Below are 26,431 nucleotides of genomic sequence, written 5' to 3' on the forward strand. Positions count from 1 at the left end.
AATAACTTCAAGTTGCTCAAATTGTGGGATTTTTAGAGGCCTCATCATTGTCTGCATTTCTACCATGTAGTCCTTAAAGCATTCATTGTTGCCCTGTTTGCGTGCCTTGACCTGATCGGCTAGTTTGGTAAAAAATCCCTTTGGCAAAAAGTATCTCTTGAAGCGTTCTGCGAATTCTTTCCATGACGGCCATTGTTTATTGTTCGCAACATACCATTTTAGAGCTCTGTCTTTTAGCAATTCTGGCATCGCCCTTGGTATCATATCCAGTTCTATGCCGTACATGTCCGCTGACCACACTATTTGTTCCAGAAATTCTAGTGGTTTCGAATTTCCATCGAACTTAAACGTCCACTCTCTTACTTGTTTAGCCACCTTGGCATACTCGGTAGTCCTTTTTGATGTGTTTTGCGCCATTTTTGTGGGTTCAGTTGTTTGTCTTCTTTGGTTATTTTTCTCTCCAGTTTTGTCCAGCGCTCCTTCACTTCCCCATCTTGGTGGTACGAATGGGGGAATCGTCAGAGTAGCCATGTTCTCACCATTCTCGCCTGTCTGTGCTGCGCTTGTTGCTGGTTTTTGCTTGGACATTTTTGTGAACTTGTCTTCTAATCTGCTTATCTCGTCCTTCCATTCTGGATCAGACTCGTTGTTGTTTTACCCATTCGCCTAGCTGTTTTCTCATCTCCTCTACCCTGCCGATCAAGCTGACTCCGATTCTTTGGTCTGTCTGTAGGAGATCCTCCTTCTTCATATGATAGATCCAATTTTTACCCATTTTGATTTTAGTATACACTTTTTTTTTCGTTTTAATTTTCACCAGTATAGCAGTTGTAACGTTGGGCGCCAGTTGTAACGATCCTTTTTCGTTCTTCAGGATAATTTCAATCTTTAGGGCGAGGTTCGGCACAACAAATTTTATTTTGTGCCCCATTGAAATCACGACACAATAAGTTATATATGTATAAATGTATTCGTTAAATGTATTCGACGGAACTACCTTTCAGTATTGCTTCATCGGGGGGAAACTCCACCTATGTCGGGGTTCGAGCTCGAGCACAACAGAATTGTAGTTTTAGTAGGTCTCCATTGAGCCACCGACTAGGTGCCACAATAAGTTATATATGTACAAATGTATGTTGGAGTTTATTTGTATGTTTTGGGTTTTGGTTAAATGTTTATATAAATCACGACACAATAATTCATATATTTAACTGTATGTTGGAGTTTATTTGTATGCTTCGTATTTTTGGTTAAATGTTCATATATTATTTTACATTGATTTGGGTTGATGTTTATATTGGCCACGTAATTGTTGTATTTATATTCAGATACTTATATACTTGTAGATTGCTAGGCGCCAAATATTCTTAAGGTTACTCGTAAGGCCAAAAGAGATTTGTTGCTTCGCTTGTTGTTGATCAGGACTCGATGACTTGATAGCTTGATCTTAACTCGACGACTTGATAATGTCCTGACTCGCTGCTCGCTTTATAAAGGCATCCTGGGCCTCCAGAATCACTTGGTGTGATACCGCTATACAGCCGGTGAATTTCCATCGGGCGGTCGCTTTCATACACGCTGTTGTTATGCGTGGTCAAAGTCCCGTACAAGTCCTTGGCGCAGCCGCATCCACTTTCTGGCCTGCTGTGCGCCCATTGAATTCCTGTCCTTGTTTCTCTGCTCTACCCGTATAGCGCCTCTGTTGCTATGCGGGCTCCCATCCTTTTCTCTCCACTAGTTGTTTCTCTGCTCTGGTCCTCTCTCGTTGCTAGGCGACGCTGCTCTCTCCAATGTCCTTGTCCTGTTTGCTCCTTCTCTCAGTTCTTAGGACTTATTGCTTTTCTTCCAATGCATGGACATTTTGCTTCATATGAATAAAATATTAATTTTAGTTTATTTAGTTTTAGTTAATTTAATACGTTATTCGCCTTGTGGACAGGGCTTCCCCAATACCCAATTCCCCCTTTCTTCGGCTTGCACATACCCCCCTTTGCCCATCGAATTTGATCGACGATATTGGCTTGACTTGGTATGCACACAGCCCCCACTACCCCCCGTTAGACATGCATCGCTCTCACTTTAGCTTTTTCGTCTCTCTGCTTGTCGTCGGCCTCTCCCGACATACGCTCCGCCGCTCCATCCACCGGTACCCGCGCTCAATCTGCACACGCATAGTGTAGGTGTGCTGCCCCCCGTCAGACATGCATCGCCCTCACTTTGGCTTTTTCGTCTCTTTGCTTGTCGTCGGCCTCTCCCGACATACGCTTCGCTGCACACGCATAGTGTAGGTGTGCTGCGCCTGTATTGCTGGATTCCCAAATATTCATGCATACTTTCTCTTAATCGGTCCATGCCCTCTTGTAATTGAAGCCCTCTCTCTTGTGCGTATGCTCTCCAGCCGTTGATTCTTTCGTTCTCTGCCTCCCACGCATCTTCCCGCTGTGACGAAATTCGCTGTTGGTCGTATGTGGTTCGATCGAACATGTTGCGTCGTTTTAATTGTAGCAACATGTTGCTAAGAGTGATCTTTAGCATTTGACAGCTTGCAATCTACACTTATTAACTTAAGCGAGAACAAAAGAGCTAATTGCCTAACAAAAAGCCAGACTGACGAGTATTTTATTACAAGCAATAATCTAATTGCAATATTCGTTAACTTAAAACCAAACATAATTCTGAAACATACGCCGAAAGACCTCCTTCTTGAATATTGTTCAATATTTAAAAACATGTTAAATAACGCATATTACCCCCCATTTTGGAAAACTGCTAAGCTAGTGGTTATACCAAAGAAAAAAGTAGATAACAACGAAATAAATAACCTACGACATATTAGCATACTCCCTAATATAAGCAAAGTATTTGAGATACTAGTTAATTTAAACATACATAAAAAAATTTGTTGAATATATAGCCCACGCTGATGATATTGTTATCTACAATGCGGACAAAACAATAGCCAATATTAACAAAAACCTACAAAAAATCTCCAATACTCTAGAAGAATTTACACTAAACTGGCGTCTTAAAATAAATATTAGGAAATGCGAAAGTATTCTCTTCCTCCTCCTGCAGTTAACAAATTCAATCATAATGTCAGCAATTTCAAAAGATTCCAAGTTGTCCCTAACATGTCCATCGAACCTATTTCTCTCGCTAAAAGGCATTCAGCTCCAAGATACTTAATAAAAAAGTAATAGTCTTGCTATATAAAGTTGTCATCAGGCCAATAATTACGTACGGTTGTCCAATAAGGTATTAAATTTCACCATCATACATAGAAAGAATTAGAATGTTAAAAAGAAAGAATCTCAGAGCTTGCACCTTATTATATAGAACTCCAGCCAGCAACTGGATAAAGTTCTATTCAAACAATAAACTTTATAACGCTGCAAGTATAATAAGGATTGATAATCAAATTATAAATCTAATTAGGAGGGACATTTGCCGCTGCACTATGGTCAGAAAGTCGGATTTTTTGGCATAAAGTCCAATTTTAATGTTAGAGCCTTGAAATTTGGTACATATGTATGTTTGCAAAATTTTTATAGAATTTATAGCCTTGCAGAGGGTATTATAAAATTGATCAGATGGTTGTAACGCACAGAAGGAAACGTTTCCGACCCCATAAAGTATATATATTCTTGATCAGCGTGAGAAGCTGAGTTGATATAGCCATGTCCGTCTGTCCGTCCGTCTGTGCGTACGCGTTTTACTCAGCCGTCTTAAGAGCTATCGGGCTGAAATTTGTAAACTGAAACATGTAAAATTATTATTACCAAGGACTGCAAGGGTATACAAACTTCGACATAGTCGATGTTAGCTTCTTTGATTTTTTTATTCTTCTTCGTCGTCTAAAATAATGTTATATTGCTCTTCACAGTCAGATTCGTGATCTAAATCAGAATCAGATTCTGAATTTTCCGGATCGGAATTAATAGTTTTCTGGGTCGGCGGAGATACTGCCTTTAGAAGATATATGACATCTTGTGGAAGATTTTTCTTTTTGATTTGATTTTGTCTTTTATTCAGACATATGCTTGATATAAGCGGATCTGATGAATCCATTGCTCTATAAAACACATCAGCCATGGTGTTTAGTCGGCTATTTTTTCTTGCATGTGATTTTCTGTCACTTTTGTAATATTTGTTCCGAGCTTCTGAAGCATTTTCGGCTAAACATCCAACCGGAACTAAGGATGAGTTCATAATTTGCCAGCCGTGAACTAATATTTTTTGGACAGTCGGAGACATTGGGTACTAAGGATATATACTTAAGTACATTGAAAATGTATTCTTACAAAATTCCTTAAATTTGTCATTATCTACAGAATAGTGAGACGAAATGGTAATCAAAATCACGAAGAAATTGTGTAGAAGGGCTTGATCAAAGTTTGTTACTGATGAAAACAAACGGGTATTAGCGAAGACTCTTCTGGCTGTGTTTCCGTCATTACTATTGCTACTACCGTTTTGCTTGGGCATGTTTATATGGAGACCCATTTGTTTCCACATCATGTCTTGAATATTTTTTTTTTCGAGACAGTACTTCCATTTTGTCAGCCTGCTTAATATGCCACTTTCGAATTTCGAGCCTATATGACACATTTAGGACGAATTCAAAAAAACGAATCCAGGCACGCAATAGACTCGCGCCGTATTGAAGACTTTCAGGTCTTGGTGCAAAGTTTCCTGAATAAAAATCTGTGGTTTCCAGAAGCTCTGTTGGGTTTACACCACATATTGGGCAGCACTGAGTGGATGTCGTTCCAGTTAAGGTGTTAAGCACCTTGCCATCAATAAGTGTCATTTCCGTAGCATATTTAATGACAACTTCTTTGTCCCCCTTTTTATATAAATAATCCTTTAAGGTGGCGATTTGAACATAATGTACTGCTGTTTTGTCAATCCATTTTCCAATAAAAAAGCCAGTGCTTCTTCCGAAGTAAGAGGTGTGACTTCATTTGGAAACAAGGTTTTTTTTAGTTCAGAGCAGTCTTCATGCCTGACGACTTTTAAAACTCTCGCTAATTCATCCTGTTTGGCTTTCTTTTTTGAAAAATCCTGATATTTTCAGTAAATTATCCACCTGAGCAGCACTGAGATCAAATTTGTTTACTTTTTCCAATACCCATATGATAAGTGCACCATCATCGCGCTTGTTGTGGTCCCAAACTTCCAGCAACGTTAAGCGCCGAAACTCATATTTGTCTGCAACATGTCAATTTATTCAAAAGAAACAAAAAGGGGCAGAGGAAACTTATTAATTCCGAATATATAAACATTAATCTTGAACATGTCGTTTTTAGTTGCGCGCTCAAGCGCGCTCAGAACAAGTAATACACCACGAAACACGGCTCTCTGTTAAATTTCACCTGTAAAAAGACACCAACAACAATTGCACATACACAGCTAAGCATTCACAATCTTGACAAACTAACACTGAACATTAATTTTAAACACCTGTGTTTTTACTTTCCATGATTACAATATTCTTTTTCTTTAAACAATCACGCTCAAAACAATGACAAAGATTAATAAATTTTAAGGTTGCATACCGATAATTTAAGCTTGCATTGAAACAGCTGACTTTAGTTGCGCGCCAAATTTAAATGACTAATTTGAAGAATTTTTAAAAAACGTTTTTTTCTTATCTAATGTGTCTATAATTAAAAAAATAAGTTAAATTTTCGGTTATGAACACATAAAAAAAAGACATTATGCCAAAATATCAGACTTTTTGACCATAGTGCGCTGTTTGGAGATCTCTAACGATCTCATAGAATGGAGATGATCTCTACTTAGAGCAAGCAATGTGTAAAAGAGTATTTTTTTAAGACATTAACGGCATGGCTATTCTTTACCACATACTGAGAAGAGCAAATAACAAGTCAAAAAGCTTAACTGTTGAAAATAAAAGATTTGATACATCCCTACCGATTCCAGTAAGCATTCTTTTTTTACGATTTGTTGCGATCGATTTTTTTCTTATACTAAATTAGCTTTTAAGTAAATATACATAAATTTTTTTTTTTTTGAAATGAAAGCCTTAATTACAAACATTTATTTCTTTTTTTTTTTTTTTGAAAAGAAAGCCTTAATTACAAACATCTATTTCTACTGAGATCTCGACTAGCATAAGTAAAAAAAAAAAAAAAAAAAAAACGGAGGGCCGGGGCTAACTTCGATAGCGTCAAAGTTTGTATACCCGTGCAACTTTTTTGATAACTCTTTCCTTACCTATTAGCCATCAATGTCGAAGAACGTTTTATCTAAAAAGACCACCTACCGCTCACATTTTCTGTGTCACAAACGAACACAAATGCGTAAATTAAAAAGTGGATGGCATTTATTGAAGAACGTAACGTAACAAATTCATGTTACGTTGTACTACCCTTATTATCCCGAACAATAACGGATATTACTATCCCCGTATTACAGTTAGTCAATTTTTTTCAAAAATAAAGACAATTTATAAGAATTTTTTTATGACAACGAAGCATCGTGTAATTCAGAGACGATTACTTCAATGTTCAAAATCAATTCGAAATAGACATAGTAAACGCACCTCCAATGCATAGCTGCTCGAATGAACAAGTGGAACGATTCAACAGTATATTGCTAGAGATAGCCAGATGCATGAAAATTGATGGACAACTCAATGATACGGCCCAAATCATAGTAAGAGCAGCAATAGAATACAATAAAACAATTCATTCGGTTAAAGAAGAAAAGCCAATTAACGTTATTCGTGCACAACACGCTGATTTGCGGTAAAATATTAAATACAGAATAAACAAAGCCCAGTAAGATCAACTCAACATATGCAACACAGTCAAAATAGGGTATTCGGGGAAAGTGACAAGGTATTCATTAAGAATAATAAAAGATTGGGAAACTAACTATCCCCATTGTGTTCTGAGGGACGCGTAAAGGAAGCGTGGACCACAAAGACTACATTTTTTGGGCTCAGCCCTAAAGGTTGTGGCAGGAACGCGTGATGCGGCACATTTGTAAAGAATCAAAATAACAGAAGCACATCTAATACGTTAATGAACTAAATAATAATAAATAAAAAGAAGTGGTGAAATTACTAATATCCCACATTTAAACGAATCGTTACTAGCAAGAAAAAGAATGCTATTTTCGATAAAGAAAATTTAAAATCTATTTTGACTGAAGCATCATCCACATTCTTATAGATTACCCTAGAATTAAACTTTTACGTAAGAAGGTCATTATTTTCCACGTGGCACATTGGGACACCATACTACAGATACACGATAACCTAGTGGCAGTATGCGACGACGGAGTGAAGGCCGTCACCCAATGCGTTACAAACAATAACGTAACATTTTGCAATTGACTAAGCATGTCACATGCGCTCGCGGACTACATTCGGGGCAATCAGCTATGTGGTCATTGCCAGTACCAGAGGAAGTCAGCTGCTAAATTGCAGAGATTAGTCCAAGAGTCACGCATAACCGAGGATGGCTTAGGAGGGGAGTTGTTAACAAACAATCCTGTTTATTGAAAGACGTTAATACAATTTGTATCTGATCTTACTAAGAATAATGCATTTCTTTTATAGTAAAAATAGAAAGCTTACCAGTGCATAGTTCGACATAGTGTTAGGTCAGCAAATACGTCTTTATTGATAATCGCTAACCATAGCAGCTTAATTAACTAGGTCTTTATTTTTACTGCTGACCATATCAGATCTACTTATGACTGATGAGCCATCAGATATCTATAATCGGGTTACATACAATCTTGACATACATTTCCCATTGTTCTATATTGTGATTGTTTTATTATTATCATCTATATATATAAAAGAAAGTCATGTAAGTTACTACACTTATAACTCGAGATCTGCTGAACGAATTTTCATGGTTTTTGATTTGTTGTATTTGTCTCCACCCCGAATAGGAGAATACATCTTAAAAACAATAAATAATTGCCGGAAAACCCCTTAAAACAGCCAATTTCTTTTCCCTATAAAAACGTTTTCTAACAGTCAATTTAAAAATAAAGTCAACTGTTGTTTTAATGTCATTGTAGTGCTCTGTAATATACAATGTGAAAACTAAAGGAAAAATTCGAATATTGTGTTTTGTGTAGCTACATAATAAAAATTCGAATATCGTGTTTTGTGCAGTGTTTAGTAACCCATATTATCAAACGAAACCCATTAGCAATCTAATCATTATGCCACGCCCTAGAAGATCTAATCTTTCCCGGCGGAGCCGTATTGTAATTAGGCAACAGAAAACCCCTTAAAACAGCCAATTTCTTTTCCCTATAAAAACGTTTTCTAACAGTCAATTTAAAAATAAAGTCAACTGTTGTTTTAATGTCATTGTAGTGCTCTGTAATATACAATGTGAAAACTAAAGGAAAAATTCGAATATTGTGTTTTGTGTAGCTACATAATAAAAATTCGAATATCGTGTTTTGTGCAGTGTTTAGTAACCCATATTATCAAACGAAACCCATTAGCAATCTAATCATTATGCCACGCCCTAGAAGATCTAATCTTTCCCGGCGGAGCCGTATTGTAATTAGGCAACAGAACAACGCGAGTCAAGTATCCGATGAACAAGGAGAAATTACACGTGAAGAGCGCCGCGTTAGTATTCAACGAAGAAGAGCATTAATTCGTGCTTCTCAACCACGGCTCATTCAGCATTCAAATTACCGTTAAATCTTCAAACTATTGAAGAACCAACGTGTAATATTGCAAAACACTCAGCAATGGCCAAAGTTTTAGCGGCATCGAAATTCATCATCTGGGACGAATGCACAATGGCGCATAAACGTGCATTAGAAGCACTTAACCGAATATTAAAAGATTTACGCAATGACTCGAGATGTTTTGAAGGAGCAATGATTTTACTGTCTGGCGATTTCCGCCAAATACTGCCAGTAATTCCAAGATCTATGGCTGCCGATAGAATAAACGCTTGGCTCAAATCGTCAAATCTATGGCGCTATGTGAAGAAACTGCAGCTGACAACAAACATGAGAGTTACATTGCTTAATTATACATCTGCTGAAGGTTTCTCGGAACAATTCCTGACTATCGGTAATGGTCAAGTACCTGTCGATGAATCGATAATCGATCAAATAATTTCTGCAATTTTGTCTCATCAAAAGACGAACTTATCAACAATGTATTTCCAAATATTATTTCAGGCTACAAAAATAATGAATGGTTGTGTGAGCGAGCAATTTTAGCGGCTAAGAATAAAGATGTAGATGACCTGAACTACATAATTCAAAATAAGATCATTGGAACAATGCATTCATTCAAATCTATTGACTGCGTCACCACCAACTATCCAATTGAGTTTTTAAACTCTTTGGACGTGCCTGTCTTACCACCGCACAATTTGCGCCTAAATGTTGGCTCCGTAGTAATCATACTTCGGAACATAAACCAACCAAAACTGTGCAACGTTACGCGTTTGGTGGTTAGTAAATTGATGATCAATGTAATTTACGCTACGATAATGATAGGAATGTTCAAAGGCGAGGAAGTTCTCATTCCGAGGATCCCGATGATCCCAACCAATATGCCGTTTGAATTTAAAAGACTTCAATTTCCGATACGTCTTGCATTTGCCATGACTATCAACAAATCACAAGACCAATCCCTAAAAGTTTGTGTTTTAAATCTAGAACATTCATGTTTTTCCCATGGTCAATTATACGTGGCATGTTTACGTGTCTGAAGACCATCTACGTTGTTTGTTTTTGCGCCTGAAAATAAAACAAAAAATGTCGTGTATCACAAGGTACTTAAGTGAAGAGCAACCTATGTACTAAATACAGAAATAATAATGAATGATTAATGTAGTTATTTAATTTTTTTTGTGTTTTGTGTTTGTGTTTTTCCGGAACAGAGTTCGCCGGGTCTCTAGTATTTTATATAATCCAATCACCAACATACTCCCGGCCGTTGAACACCTTGTCAACGTTATCTCCGTATTCCATACACCATCACAAGAACCAATGGTATAGTTAGCGCTACGTAGGAGACGATCACTTGGTGTGCCGGCTGTTTGTGTGTTGTATCTGACAAGTTGATGATTTTGAGTCTTTAAATAGTTGGAACTCACAGTTGCTATTACCCGTGAACGTTTGGTTATCAAAATAAATATATTGCTCGTCGTTGAGCTGATGGCATTGTTCCGAATCTGCCCTTGAAAGCCCAATATATTGATTCTGTTCTTTGTTGACAGCAATAATGGGAATTTTAATGTTCATGATTACAACCCCATGACTTCCAATTGCTGGAATGGGTACCAGGTTATACAGTTGCACTGCCTGCTTTGCCACCAATGGAAACGTGACTTTAAATATCACATGACTGTTTGCGATTGTGCCTTGTGCCTTCATTAAGCCATATAATTGCAAGACGTTGTTATCTGGAGCTGGCAAATCCAAGCCAAACGGAAGATGTCTCTTAAGTTGGTTCAGATGTTCCCGAAACTGCCCTGGTGAAAGTAGTAATGGGGTTGTTTTGCTTTGATGGGCATCTGTGAATACTCGGGAAATTTCGGTTTGAATTCGTTGCAAATTCCCTGAAGTCACTGTCATCTGATTAGGTAGCGTGATATACCATTGCAATGCTTTTACCGCATTGTCCTGGACCTTGGTTATGTCGTTCATTTGTTGTTTCATTAGTTTCATCTGATTTTCAATTGTGGCTTCGTCTCGCTTAATGATATTTATCGTTGAGTCAATGAAAATTGCTTGTTTTTGCAGCAAATTCAATAAGTAGTCTTCATTTGATTTAACCTTTCGTATCGTGCCTGACATCTCTGTTGCGTATTTGGAGTCCAGCACACCAAATAAACCGTTCGCAATGTTCGTTCATTAACATTTTTTCTAACCTTTACTACTCTGTCTGAAAATGTCTTCAGGTCGACGTTGCCATTCTTTCTGGGCCAATACCATATAATACTTTCGTAGTATATGCCTGGTTTGGGGTTGAATCGAGTAATGTTGGTCCTTTGAGCAAATGGTTTAGGAAGTAACAACAGCATTAAGCAGATCGTCATTGCCAACGTTGGCAGACCGACCGACACACGTCTTTTTGTCTTTGGATCTGCAGTGTCCCCGATACCTTCATGGGAATTGGATTCTGTGTCATCTGCCTCGATTTTACGGTTTATCTCTGTCTCTCTAAGCAAGGAAGCTAGTTTATGGATAGCCCGTTTGTAGGCGCCTCTAGATGTTTTAACGTCCACCACACGGACGTATCCATCCAAGCCTAAATAAATTTTTACAATTCGTCCAATCGGCCACTGCAAGATTGGCACATTATCTTTCTTTAGAATTACCATCATGCCTACTTTGACATTGTTATATGGTTTCTTCCATTTGGATGTACCCTGCAATTCCTGTTGTAAGTACTCCTGAAAACATTGTGTCCAGAATGTATGCTTAAGCCGTTGCACTAATTCCCATTGCTCTAGAATGGATCGCTGTGTTACTGGGTCCGCATCTGGTTGGGCTACCAATGATTCTCCCATTATGTTATTTGGCATCATGGTGCAGATGACAGAGTACAGGTGAAAGAGAACATAAGAAGTTGACTGACAAATCAGCAAAATTTGAAACACCTAGAAGAAAGACAGACATCGATAGTAGACTCGAAGATAAACATTCTCAAGACAACTATAGACGAAAAAAATTATAACTTTACTAGAGAATCCATCCAGTTCTTCATGATTGTAAGGCAACTGAGTTCCGCGATTGATGAAAAAATTCAGACAGGAATTATAAATCTTTTAATAAACATTAACTATGGTAGGTGGAAACCTGACATTTTAAAACCAAGCCAGATAAAATTGGAAATAACAAAAATAAAGGACAAGTTGTCCGAAACATTAGTATTACCAGGTAAAAGGACAGGTAATGAGTTAAAAGATATATACACTTTGTTGACGGCCAAGGGTATTTTTATGGACGGAAAACTAATCTTTTCTTTACAAAGTTATTCCAGTGCCGGCACGATTAAGCACTAATCAAATGGTAATGATCCATATAGATAGTCAGTACTTAATATATAATTTTGAGATAGACTCGTATCACTTAATATCTGAATCGGCTATGCAAAAATGTCGGGACTGGCAGTCGAACAGGAGAACATGTGAAGGAAGTTGGCCATGGAGTAGTGCCAATGATGATACCTGTGAGATAACACCTTTTGAACAGAAAACCAAATCCAACTGTTGTGGAGACAAGATCTTATTGGGTAGAATTAGATTGCAGTAGTAGTTGGTTATTCAAAATCCCACCTAAGACTAAAGACAGAGTCCAATGCGGTAACGAACACCAGGAGGTGCTGGAGATACCAGAACAAGGAATTTTGAGCCTCAGATCATGTTGCACAGCTAGGGCAGAAGATAAAATTTTAGTAGCCTATTATTAGATAGCTATTAAAACTTCGCACGTAGGCGATATTAGTAACATAACAAATAAAGTATGGAATTCAGTAAAAGCAAACATAATTATAATTTGTTTAAGATTTGTTAATAATTATAATTTGTTTATAATTAAGCGGCTTCACCAAATCAAATGCACTAAAGAAAATATAATACAACTGTACTTACTAAATTACAATCAGCCACATATGTTGTGGAAAAAACACTTGTAATTCTTAAATGACCGAAAAGATCACAACGGCAGGATGTCAAGTGGCCGACGCCGTGCCGATATAATTTGTTTAAGATTTGTTAATAATTATAATTTGTTTATAATTAAGCGGCTTCACCAAATCAAATGCACTAAAGAAAATATAATACAACTGTACTTACTAAATTACAATCAGCCACATATGTTGTGGAAAAAACACTTGTAATTCTTAACTGACCCAAAAGATCACAACGGCAGGATGTCAAGTGGCCGACGCCGTGCCGAAAATAATAATAATTTTCAACCCGCGAAAACGTGGGTTTGATTCTCATTAGAATAAGATATTTTAAGAACAATTGTTAACTCCTAGAGCCTAAGATTTCCTATATTAACTCCATACCATTGTTAATAAAATGAGTTTACATTTTAAATTCAATGAATGAAGATTGGGTTATTTTCCTTCTCTCTGGAATCCCTATACACACATTATATCTTCTTTCTCGGAAATATGATGCAGAAAGACATAAAACAGTGGTGGTAAAACTTCTCGTATTTCTTGAAGTAGTCCAGAGTGCCATATCCGGTCAAAGGCTTGTTCAGACGCACCAGGCTGACTCCTGAAACCAAATTGGTGATTCGGCATTCATGGCTATCCAGGTGTGCCAGGTGTCAGCCTTAAGCACTTTTCCATCGATGAGATGTGACACGTCCCTTTCTTAAGTTTCACACGTCTAATTTGTACAGGAAGTGATGGTGTCATATTCAAGTACATGAGCGAGTAAACTTGATTCCGTCTCTTCTATGTCTGCTTGGTTTGCAATAAGGGCTGGGAAAAACTGCTGCTTGAGATGCCCTGCAAGAGCCTCAGCCTGATCCGTGTCATCCAGGAGCCAACCATCAGCAGCATTTCGAATTGGATGGTGACGATGAGGTTGCCTACGTAGTTTACGGGGAAACTGCCAAATGGTACTCTGATCTGATATTCGCTGTTGGAGCATCTCTGCCAATTATTTCTTTAAGCGTCTGCCTACAGCATTAAGCATTTTTGTGTAGACGGGAATCCTTAGTCTTATCCAGCGTTTTCGAAGCTAGCGATTATATGCTTGGAGGGTTTTGATGTGGTCAGGAAGATTGCCTTGGTTATTTAACGGAGAGTTGAGTATGGTATGGGTAGCGGGTGAAGCAGCAGCAGTTACATTCTCAACACTTTTTTTAAGCAGTTGAGCGCCATGGTATTAATTGTACCACGCGCGTTATTTTTCAATCACCTCCAATTAAGGTGATGGGAAATATTTGTGTTTGGGGGAAGATAGATATTCGAATTAAGAATGGAAGCGTCACTATGGTGATTAGCTTCCTCTCGGTGAACGAATATTCTTGCTTTACTTGATTTGCTGAAGCGGGGTTTGGTTTAATTATTTCCTTGAACAGCGGTAGGGTTGGAAATAGGGGATCTTTTGTTTTTCCTGTTGCCATTAAGAAACTTTCGATAAATAAAGCTTCCTTTGTAGTGAGCCGAGTGGTTCTCATTGCAAAGAGCACAGGTTTTGAGTGAATCGGGTCCTTTATGGCAGCCAGTTGTCATGTTACCAAAATTTCCACAACTAGCACAACGAGCTATTTTATGGCACCCGTATTTGGTGTGGCCGAAATTTAGACATTTACGACATTGAGTAAGGTCATAAAATTTCCTTGGAGCTTCAATAGTGCAACGTTGGTTGCATAAGACGCGAATGTCGTATATCTGATTATTGCAACAATTGTTGGCCTGTTGAGCCAAGTCCACAAAAAATATATGTAGAGGCGTTTTCGAAATCCTGCCGATTAGGTTATGAATATTGAGTACTTTGTGGTTCCTGTTTGTAAGTTCATTTTTCAATTGGTCTGTATCAGTATCAAAGTGCAGGTTTTTATGCAGACCCCTTAGATTGTAACAGTAAAATTTGATGTAAAATTTTTTAGTTTTCAAAAGTAAGCAACTAATTTTCTAAATTCATTACTTGTAACAGTAAAATTTTCTAGTTTTCTAAAGTAAGCAACTCATTTTCTAAATTCATAACTGTTGTTAGTGTATACGCAAACAGTGCCCCTATTGTTTTTCACAGTGAAAGAATTTTCTGGTAGGTCTTGTAATACTTCTTGTTCAAGATTTTTGATTGAGGAGATTCCAGTGCACACAATCAGTGGTGGTTTATTGTTCTTTTCAGGTGTAGATAGATTCTTGATTTTGGATATGCGAATTCGCCACTCCAGTGGAGCAGTCCAGTTTTCTTTAACGTACCGTTGATTGGTGTCAGTGTCAACGCTGTCTACTCGGAATCAGCAATGTTATTGTCATCTTGTAGTTCCGCAAACTTATTTCTTTTATTAGCTGCTGCTGCTTACTTGGCACCTACTTTAGACATTTTGTCCCATATAGCAAATTGCGAAAAAAATGTAAAAGAGTGTAAGAGAGCGTGGGTATCCCTACAACTACAAGGTTAGCGGAACGAAAATAAAAATGAAGCAAGTAAGTCGTCTCGTCGACTTGGGTATACCATACACCAGGTGAAACAAATATTTCAAATTTCGAAAACCAAATGTATGTCTATTGTTTTTCCATGTTTCTTATCTCGCTCACTCTACGAACACACGAGCACTCTAGCGCCGCTACTAGCCAACGGCCAATTCTGGCCTTGTGGACCGCGTAGTAAAATACGTTCATACGCATATTTTGCATGTTTCTAGTCCGATTTCAATAAAATTTTGTAGTTTTGTAGAAATAAATAAGATTAATTAGTCTGCCGAATTTGAATGCGATAGTCAAAAAACTACAGGAGGAAATCGGTTTTTTCTTAATTATGGCCGCGGAAGTGTCTTTTATTATTCCGCTTTTTAAAAAGGGTAGCAAATCGGATGTTTCCAACTACCGTGGCATTGCCAAACTTTCGGCAATACCTAAACTGTTTGAGAAAATTATTACGTCTTCCCTTCAACATCTATCCAGATCCACTATTTCTCCTTGTCAGCATGGTTTCATGAAAGGTCGTTCGTCGCTCACCAACCTTTTAGAATTGACTACCCTTGTACACCATGGCTTCCGTAAAAAGTGTCAAACTGATGTTATTTATACTGACTTCAGTAAGGCTTTTGATACGGTTGATCATTCTTTGCTTCTCGCGAAACTTAACATCATGGGTTTTTCACCAAAATTATTGGGTTGGTTAAAGTCGTATCTTATTGGCAGAACCCAAAAGGTGTCTTTTCGTTCCTCGATATCTAAAACTGTTCGAGTTACGTCAGGTGTACCCCAAGGCAGTCATCTGGGCCCACTATTATTTACATTGTTTATAAATGATTTGTCTTTGGCCCATTCACGCGTGCTCATGTTTGCGGATGACGTCAAGATTTGTTATTCCTATAATGATCCGTCTTTCCAACAGTACTTGCAATCAGATCTCGATGCGTTCTGTGATTGGTGCCACGTTAATAAATTACACCTTAATGCCTCTAAGTGTTCTTTTTATGACTTTCAGTCGTTTGTCTCCGCTCCTAGCTCATTACTCTATTAAGTCTGTTCTGTTAGATTGTGTTCCATCATTCAAAGACTTAGGCGTTATGTTTGACCCTAAACTTTCATTTAATGTTCATATTTCTTCAATTGTCAACAGAGCAAGCAGCCTTCTCGGCTTCATTAAACGTTGGGCCAAAGAATTTGATGATCCCTATGTAACAAAGGTTTTATACACTTCGTTAGTTCGCCGTACTCTAGAATATTGCTCGCCAGTGTGGAACCCTCAATATGATGTTCACCAGCGTAGTATTGAATCGGTACAGAATCAATTCCTTATGTTTGCGCTACGCGGTCTAAATTGGGACCCGGGTCTTTGCCTACCTTCTTATTCTGACAGACTTCTTCTTATTAATCTTCCTTCACTTTATAACCGTAGGCTTGTTTTTGGCATTCTCTTTCTCCATAAACTAGTCAACGGCGAAGTCATTTCTACCAATTTACTAGATACGCTGTATTTTTGTGTTCCCTCACGTCGGACCAGAAACTTTTTTCCTATTCACCTTAGTAGATGTCTGACTAACTACTCTCTTCACGAACCTCTTCGTGTTCTTTGCCAATCTTTTAACAACCTTTCTCACCTTATCTCTCCTCATCTTTCTGTCACTTCTCTTCGCGCTATACTTTTTAATCATCTACAGCGAAACCAATGAAAATATTCTGGACTTGGATTGGCTGCAACTCATCCCTGGTCACATTGGCTGTGAATCGGGGCATAGCTGGCACCTTGTGCAAATAAAACACCTCCACCGGGTCGGGGATGTTTAGTTGTGTATAAAGCTAAGCTACCTTCTTCATTTAATTACTATCTGTCTTTAGCTTAAGCTTTTTCGTCGACTGCTGTGTTAGTTGACGTAAATAAATAAAATAAAATAAAAAAAAATGAAATAAGTGGGCGTGGCAAAATATGAAAATATATATACTCTGCGCGCATACTAAGCCAGTATACATACTAAATTTGGTGACTTTAGCTTTGTTTGTTTTTGATAAAATCAGTTTTGTTTAATTTTCGGGGGCGGAAGTGGGCGTGGCAAAATTTTTAAATAGCCAGTTTCTGCGCGTCTATTGAACTAGTCTACATGTCAAATTTGATGTCTCTAGCTATTATACTTTTTAAGAAAAACAGTTTTATGTGATTCCTGGGGGCGTAAGGTGGCGTGGCAAAAAGTTTGAACAATTAATTTCTGCGCGCTAACTAAACGGGTAAACAAACTAAATTTGATGTCTCTAGCTGTTATACTTTTTAAGAAAAATAGTTTTATGTAATTCCTGGGGGCGTGGCCGAAATTCCAATTAAATTGATATATGTACAAAATACACGAGTATACATACCAAATTTGGTGGCTCTAGCTCTTATAGTCTCCGAGATCTGCGTGTTCATACGGACGGACGGACGGACGCACAGACGGACATGGCTAGATCGACTCGGCTGTTCATCCTGATCAAGAATGTATATACTTTATAGGGTCGGAGAAGCTTCCTTCTGCCTGTTACATACATTTTGGCGACTTTAATATACCATTTCACCCTATGGGTGTATGGTATAATCATCTAGTTGAATATTGTATAAACATAATTTCTTTTTTGTAAACAAATAGTATTGGATGAACTATCCTTTCAATTTATGACTTTTAATGGTATACTCATTATACCATACACCCATAGGGTGAAATGGTATATTAAAGTCGCCAAAATGTATGTAACAGGCAGAAGGAAGGACATGCAAAATATGCGTATGAACGTATTTTACTAAGCGGTCCACAAGGCCAGAATTGGCCGTTGGCTAGTAGCGGCGCTAGAGTGCTCGTGTGTACGTAGAGTGAGCGAGATAGCACATACTATGAAACATGTAAAAACAATTTAATAGACATATGTAAATTTGGTTTTCGAAATTTGAAATATTTGTTTCACCTGGTGTACCCAAGTCGACGAGTCGACTTACTTGCTTCATTTAAATATTTAAGTCTGAGGAAACTTAAGTGTACTAAGGAAATAGTGATGCATCTTACGTTTACTGAGGAAATAGAAGTGCAGCATAAAAGTTAAATGTATAGCAGTTACAAGGCCAAATTAATATTTAAACGTTAGAAATAAATTACTTTTGTAAACAACAAGTATGTATTATGTGAGCTTAAAGCAAGGATGGAGAAAACTAAATTTCGACTCAAGCCTGGTCTAGTATAAGCTATTTGAGTAATCATTCGAGACTGGCCGGATATTGTGTGTTGTGTGGCTCGTATCGACTATAACTAACAATCGAATCCAAAAAAATCTCAATCGAATTTTGTTCGATTATTCTGACCGAAGTGGCCATAACATTCTTGTTTATACCCTTGCAAAGGTTATTAAAAAATTTGTCAGATGTTTGTAACGCACAGAAGGAGATGTTTACGACCCCATAAAGTATATATATACATATAACTGCAGAACAACAGCATCCAGACTAGACGTCTGAAAGGACTTGACCTGCCTTTTAACCAAGGTCGAATTGGTGATTCCAGAGCTTGTTGTTCATTTAGGACAGGTTCTAAAAAAAAAATCAAACGTACGGGGTTGACTTCGACGGCGTCAATGCTTGTAAGTAACAAAGTTACTGTTTTCCACCAATCTTTCCTATGGAAGCTATAAGATATAGTCCCTTGATCTTGATCAAATTGAGCACAGTTGTTAATGGCTATAACATAAGAAGTAACGTAGTTTTTAGTTCAGTGTGCAACTCTGTAGCTCTTCCGGGGTAGAAGGAGTTCGCTTTGATGCAGACGGATGGACTGACGGACATTTGAACTCGTCTCCTCGTGCTGATTAATGACCTAGAAAATAACGAAGTAATTAAGAAACGTCACTGATACCGTACACGGCCTCTATAGCATCCGGTTGAACATGAGATATATATACATATATATTAATTTTCTATTATTCTATTTCTCAATTAAATTAAACTAAATGTCATTTAAATAAACCCGCTCTCAAATTTTAGATAAGTTTCAATTCAAATTTACTTGCATTTTTTATACTCCTATGTATATTAAATTATAATTAAAAATTTTATTAATATATTAAGGAAACAAGGAAGCAAAAAAAATAAAATCAACTATTTTTCTTTGTAGCCATAAAGAACGTTGAAGGAGAACGCCTAACGCTGACAAATGTTCATCGTAGCGATATGGGTGGATATCTTTGCATAGCATCTAACGGTGTACCACCTTCAGTAAGCAAGCGTTTTGATGTACATGTAAACTGTAAGTTTATTTGTTTGATTTATCATTACTACTATTTGAACTCTGTACTCCTTCGATGTTTTATTCCAATATTAATATATTGGCAGTCTTCGACTAACACTCAACGCGATCGGTTGTCTTCCCAATTGACTCGCTTCTGTTAGTTTCCCGGCACCTTATCTACTTTTCATTTTCTTTTTTATATCCTCTTGTTCATTTGCACGCGATCACTTATTAGTGACAGCCCAAAAGCTAAAACGAAAAGACAACATCTAAAAATCCTTCTCGATTTCCCAGGACTCCCTGAAGTTACGCCATCAGGGCAAAACCCCCAAAATACATGACCCTGTCTGCTAAGAATGAGGCCTATATCGGAATATTCTTGCTCTGCAATAAAAAGCTTATTAGCCCCGATGTGCTCTCCATCTCACTACTACGCGTCGTCAACCTTCTCCTGTTGGTAAAAAGCAAAGAAGTCGCTGATAAATTCATCAAAACAAACAACTTGCCGGGTATTTGAGAGGTTACAAACAAATAGCACGATTCTCTTATTAACATAAAGGGCGCAATCTACGCATCCTTCCTTAATAACATACCTGAAGAAGAAATTGTTGGGGAACTAAAACTGCAGAACGTTGTGTCGATATATAAATTCACTAGAAAATTTGCGGGAAAGGCAAAACCAGGTTGTTGTTTTTACTCTTCAAAATAATTTATCTATTGCCTGGAACACAGTCAACTTGAGGGAGTACATTCCCAATCCCATGAGGTGTAAAACTTGCCAACTTCTTGTACACACCTTTAAGCATTGCTCTAATGACGCCGTTTGTGCTAACTGCAACCTCCCATCCCACCCCGATGACGAATGCACCCGTACGCAATGCGCAAACTGTGGCGCCGACGCAAACACGCCACCTCTTCACCTATCTGCAATAAATATATTGAACAAAAAGAAGAACTCAAAATAAAAACGGGTAACAAATGTACGTTAGGCGAAGCTAGAATTTTTCTTAAGCAGCACAGTCCCCCCGTCGTCCCACCTTATTTGCCAAGGTAGCCGCCTCTGCAATCACCACGCAAGACAAACACAACACACCAACAGAAACTATCAAAAACCAAGAAATCATCAAAAGTTCCCTAACAAGAAAAAACTGTAATTCGACAAACACAAACACCCACCCTATCCACCTTCATACCCTTCCACCGTACTTCACCCTCTCACCACAAAGCATCCTCCTACTTCCTAAACACTAGTCATAGTATACAGCAAGCCAACGATCTAGTGAATTCTAGTTCTTTAAACAGGCAAAACAAAACAAAAAATAAAAACTCGGCAATTCGCTTGCCTACAAATGTAGAAACTACCTTCACACTAACAGACGAGTCAATGGATGACTCCTCCTTTTAATCTGACTTCTTCCACCCTTTATTCTAAACTTAAGGTATAACATGTCATTTTTATTAATATCCCAATGTCCATTAAAATCTTAAATTGGAATATGAACGGATATACAAATAATTACCATGAACTCATTATATTATGTTATATGCATCCAAGAAACCCACCTGGCTAACACCTCTAAAAACACAATTTTCCCCCAGCCATATATTGGTTACTTTAAAAACTTTAATTCAACACAGAAAGAAGGAATTGGCTTCCTAAATAAGCGCCACATCCTCCATAAAAATATTGTTATTAGCAGCAACATTCACCGCGATGCACTCTTTTAATGGATTTCAACAATAAAATAACTGTAATTACTTTGTATATACCACCAACGCAATACTTTCATGAAAATTATCTTCGGCGTCGTATCAATCCAATATCGCAGTTCTAAATAATAGATCACGCACCCACTTCTCAAACCATTTCAAATTTACTTGTGTTGACATCATGCTGGTTACAGCAGATATTTTACAGAGGTGCTCTTGGTCATGGCAGCGATCATTTTCCCAGCATAACCAATATTGTCACACAATTCCGGCCTGCCAGAATAACTCTCACCCCTAAATACAAAACTGATGCAGCAAATTGGGATAGATTTATGTTAAATCTCTCTCTAAACTTAACCGATTGCTCATACAGCAACATCCATCAGGGTGTAGCCAAACTGACCAAAGCCATTCGCAAGGCCGCAAATGTGTCAATCCCAGAAACCAAAGGATATATCCCAAAAAATCAACCCAGCCTGGTGGAATAAAAACACAATGAAATTACGCGATTAAAAACAAAAACTATGGCCGATCTTCAAGCGCAACATGAATACACATAACTTAATTGCTTATAAAAAAGCAAATGCAATATTCAAAAGAGAAACAAAGATCGCAAAAAAAGCAGCTCTCCTAAGCTTCACTTCACGGGTAACTCGCAAATCCTAATGTAAAGCGATTAAGAGGCTCCCCCAGTACCCAAAAAAAAGGCTTAAGTTGACCAACGTGTGTTAACATCAGCACAGCGTTATGTGGTCAGATTTTTCTAATGATAATAACTTTTCGACTCAATACATTCTCAAAAAAGATATTGCACTTCATAGAACCAATACCCCAAATAGTATTCGCCCCAACGCCAAGGGAAATCTCCCGGCTTTGACCGAATTTCATACCCCATTATTTAATCAAAATCTACAACGATATGTTTCGGTACAGCTCATACCCCCACACATGGAAAATGGCAATTGTTTTGCCTATTCCGAAACCAAACAAGCCTGCGCACTCGATCAGCAGCTTTTGGCCAATCTCTCTTCTCTCCTGCCTCAGCAAGCTTTTCGAAAAAAATTCTTTCCCCTCGTCTAATGTTGCTTGTCAAAAAATCAGGTTATTTCTCACAACCAATCAGCCTTTAAACCAGAGCCAGGCACTCATATCCCCCGGGGGACGAACACGTTCGGCTCGTCGTATGCGTGTAACCGAACGGCTGCCGAAGTCCTCACACTAAAAATCAAGAGCATGAGGGTGGATTTAGTTTTCCTCGGCATTTCGACGCAAGCAGATCTATGTCGCTTTCTTGAGAGATGCACATAAAAAAATTGATCGCTACTTTGTTTTTCTATCTTTCTCTTGCATCAGTTTAGCTGCTGTACTCGTTTTCTTGATTTGAGGCAAAATTTTGTCAACTTTCATTTTGCGCAGTGTAAAGCAACACACGCAGACAAGCAAGTGCACACATACAACTACACTTTTCTAGCGCTCTCTTTGTGCCGGGCCCTGCTTTAAACGCAAACACGGAACGATTGACTCTCTTCTTCAGATCCATCATTTCGTGTCGGATGTAGGGATGGCAAAAAAAATAAATTAATCGATTATTGTATCATATGATTATTTTTTTCCTTGCGATTACACTGTGATAGTTTTTTTCAAAAAAAAAAAAAAAGACATGGCAAAATTCGATGCTTTCACCCTATTTCGGGTCCTGCGAATCGAACTGCGTCATTAGTTTTTTAAGTTATCACGATGGTTTCATACAAAATTTTTTGCGGAAGTTTTTCATCAAAGTTGCCAATTTTTTCGAAAAGGATGTTTTTTTCATTTGCTTCTAACTTCTAAAATATTCATTTTTTTTAAAACTTTCTTTAGCAAAGTTTCTTAGAATTGAAAGAGCTACAAATGTTGGGAAGTTATCTAGCCTCTAAATCCGTCCGTTCCCGAGCATTGGGACAAAATGTAAAAATAATCGAATCTTGACCAAATTTTTTTTATGTTTTCTTTCTCGCATTTTGCTAAAATTGATATTATTCCATTTGAAGCTTGATCATTATATGAGAATTTATTTTGCTCAATGGCAGCAGAAGAGACACCAGACCTATCTAATTTACGATTTATAATATAACCACATAATCAAATTGAATTTTTTTTTAGATATGTTAACAAAATTAAACTAACTGTAGTTCTTTAGTTTTTGAAAAATATTTATACAGTCGGTATAATCTGGTATCCCAATGACAAATGAAGTATATACATGTTTTTCGTATAACCCGCTTGCAAGCCAGTGAGTAGAGCAACAACTTTTAGGTCAGTACATATTTTCCATTGATGTTTTCTATACTGAACACAATCCAAAATTAGTTTCATTGAATCGATAAACAATCGCCACTCCTTTAGTTTGTACGTGCAATTCATATGTTCCATTAACCCAACGATATTTTTGCGAAAAAGTCCAAAAGTCTCTTCTTGTCTCTTCCGATATCCGTACACTTTTACATCCTTAGACAAAACGTTAACAGATCGTAAATGATGTGCTAAAGAGTTCGCTTGCCTTTGTGACAATTTTAGTTGTCTTACCATCGTATATAATCGAGCTTGGGATATCTAGAGATGTTGACAAGTTTTATCGATTTGGGATGGATCATACGTTGAAAGTAACTTTTCAGGTTCGGTGACAAATGTTGGCGAAGTATACCTTTCTGTTGGGCTTTGACATCTTTGTAATTGTAATATACTCCGAATGAGGTACTGTGCAGATTGAACACTTTTATAGACCATGAAACTCTTCTTTAGTTTTGCGAGTTTATTCTGGCATGCGTAGCAGTTATCCGTATGATGCCATTGTGAATCTATCTAAATCATTGGAATGCCGAAAACCATTTTTGGGCGCAACCTTTTCGACCAATTTTGCAAATTGTTATTGCATAGTGGGCTCGTAAATTTTCCACACACGTAGCAAAATCCGGCAAAACTTGTGGGACACTTGTTCGCAAGTCAAAATTACGATTAACATCTATGCTTACAGAGGTATTTTTGCTCTTATAAGTACCCACCGATATCAGTAGAATAGCGGTAAAAGGCTTACGTAGTTAAAGCTCATGGGAAATATTTCTAATATGTATCAAGGGCGTATTTAAGTTTGTAAGGGGTAACATTTTTTTTCTCTTAACATAACTTTTATAATGCATTATCAAGTAAAGTAAGCACTTGAGTACTTTAAGTAAATTGATTTAAATGCACCCCTCCCCCTCCCCCGTGCTCAATCCAGGCTCAATCCAGGCTACGCCCTTGACAACTACTATTGTTGTCAAACAATTTATATGCAGTTATTATTCCGATGGTATAAATATTTTTCAAAAACTAAAGAACTACACTTAGTTTAATTTTGTTAACATATCTAAAAAAATTCAATTTGATTATGTGGTTATATTATAAATCATAAATTAGATAGGTCTGGTGTCTCTTCTGCTGCCATTGAGCAAAATAAATTCTCATATAATGATCAAGCTTCAAATGGAATAATATCAATTTTAGCAAAATGCGAGAAAGAAAACATAAAAAAAATTTGGTCAAGATTCGATTATTTTTACATTTTGTCCCAATGCTCGGGAACGGACGGATTTAGAGGCTAGATAACTTCCCAACATTTGTAGCTCTTTCAATTCTTCAATTCTCTAAGAAACTTTGCTAAAGAAAGTTTTTAAAAAAAATGAATATTTTAGAAGTTAGAAGCAAATGAAAAAAACATCCTTTACGAAAAAATGGCAACTTTGATGAAAAACTTCCGCAAAAAATTTTGTATGAAACCATCGTGATAACTTAAAAAACTAATGACGCAGTTCGATTCGCTGGACCCGAAATAGGGTGAAACCATCGAATTTTGCCATGTCTTTTTTTTCGACTATCACAGTGTTATTAATCGCAATTAATCGCAAAATAAAAAAAAAAAATCGATTATTTTAACGATTATTTTCATAGTTTTACTTTTTTATGATTTTTACATTTTCTTATATATTTTATGGCTAAAATAGTAAAGAAAACAGAAAATGCTATTCATATATACTCAAAACTGTTTTGTAAGTAGTAAAACATTATAATTTTTATTTATTTAAAACAAAATTTAGGAACAGAAGTTTATTTAGATGTTCCGTAGTTAATCTGTTCCGTTTTTCTGTTGCCGTATTTCCCGCTTTTGAAAACAGGCGCGCAGCTGGTACAGATGTGCCAAGCAGAAAACAGTAGCGCTGTGCAACTGTATGGAATTTTGGGTATACCTATCTCATTTCCTCCCAGGCGTCAATGACGTTGCGCTTCAGCTCCAAAACAGGAGAGTTGAGGAAAAAGCTCAGCTCGTCTTGGACATCGGAATACTCCGCTTCTTATTTGCGGCGTTTATGTGCCAACGATTTATGGTGGGCCCATAAGTCGAACTCCACTTCACTACTTACTGAGCCATCACTAACACTGTCTTGGCTTTCATTTGCATGGGCTACAGTCGTCATTTTCATAATTTTTAAAATCCAAAAATCTTTTTCATCATTTTTAAAAATCCTGATCCTAAAATTAAATTTAGTATTACTGAATTTACAATATTAGTTATGATATTCAATTCATTATTACCTTCAACCATAGAAAATGGATAATTATCCGTGACAATAAATTCCATTATAATCTTAGTTATTTCGTCGTGCTTAGAGCCCCCTAATGCAAAGCTACATATTTACATTTGCAAATGTTGTTTGGATTTTTGGTTGCGTTTGCACAAGCTTTGGATCTTGCGCTGTTGACGTAGACGCAACCACCTCCTCTTCATCTTCGGTATCTTCAATACGTGTGATCGGTGTCTAGAAATAATCAAATTAAAATATTTATGTTTATTATAAATAAAAGCTGAAATACTAACCTTGAGGTGCGCAAACTCTTTGGCGTGTTTCAGTTTTAAATGCTGCAACATATTTGTTGTATTTTGGCAGTATTTTAATTGCTTCCCACACAAATTGCATTTCACTTCTTTGTTATTGACTTTGTTGTAGTACTTCCACACTTTACTTTGCGTCGGCGCCATTTCTTTCGCTTTTAATTCGTAATGAAATAGTTTGCTGTATGAGCTTGGCTTGTAAAATTCGCGCTGAAATTCACCCACCTAAGCGATTATTTGATCGAATAATCGATTATTGAATAGATTTATTAAATGTCGTTAATCGATTATATTTAATCGCAAATTGAAACAAAATAATCGATTATTGTGTATCATATGATTAATTTTGCCTTCACTAGTCGGATGCCCTTTCAGCTAAAAATCATGTCTCCATTT

General features: G+C 37.2%; 1 protein-coding gene across 1 annotated transcript in view; it reads left to right on the forward strand.

Moving 5' to 3' along the window:
- Window positions 1-26,431, forward strand: part of DIP-lambda (Dpr-interacting protein lambda) — a 206,339-nt gene that overhangs the window by 48,750 nt on the left and 131,158 nt on the right. Inside the window, exon 4 of the mRNA XM_068293340.1 lies at window positions 19,306-19,437. Within this exon, the coding sequence (XP_068149441.1) occupies window positions 19,306-19,437 (132 nt within the window). The remainder of the gene's footprint in view (window positions 1-19,305; window positions 19,438-26,431) is intronic.

This window comes from Drosophila tropicalis, unplaced genomic scaffold (genome assembly GCF_018151085.1).
Source record: "Drosophila tropicalis isolate 14030-0801.00 unplaced genomic scaffold, ASM1815108v1 contig_1, whole genome shotgun sequence".
Taxonomy (NCBI): domain Eukaryota; kingdom Metazoa; phylum Arthropoda; class Insecta; order Diptera; family Drosophilidae; genus Drosophila; species Drosophila tropicalis.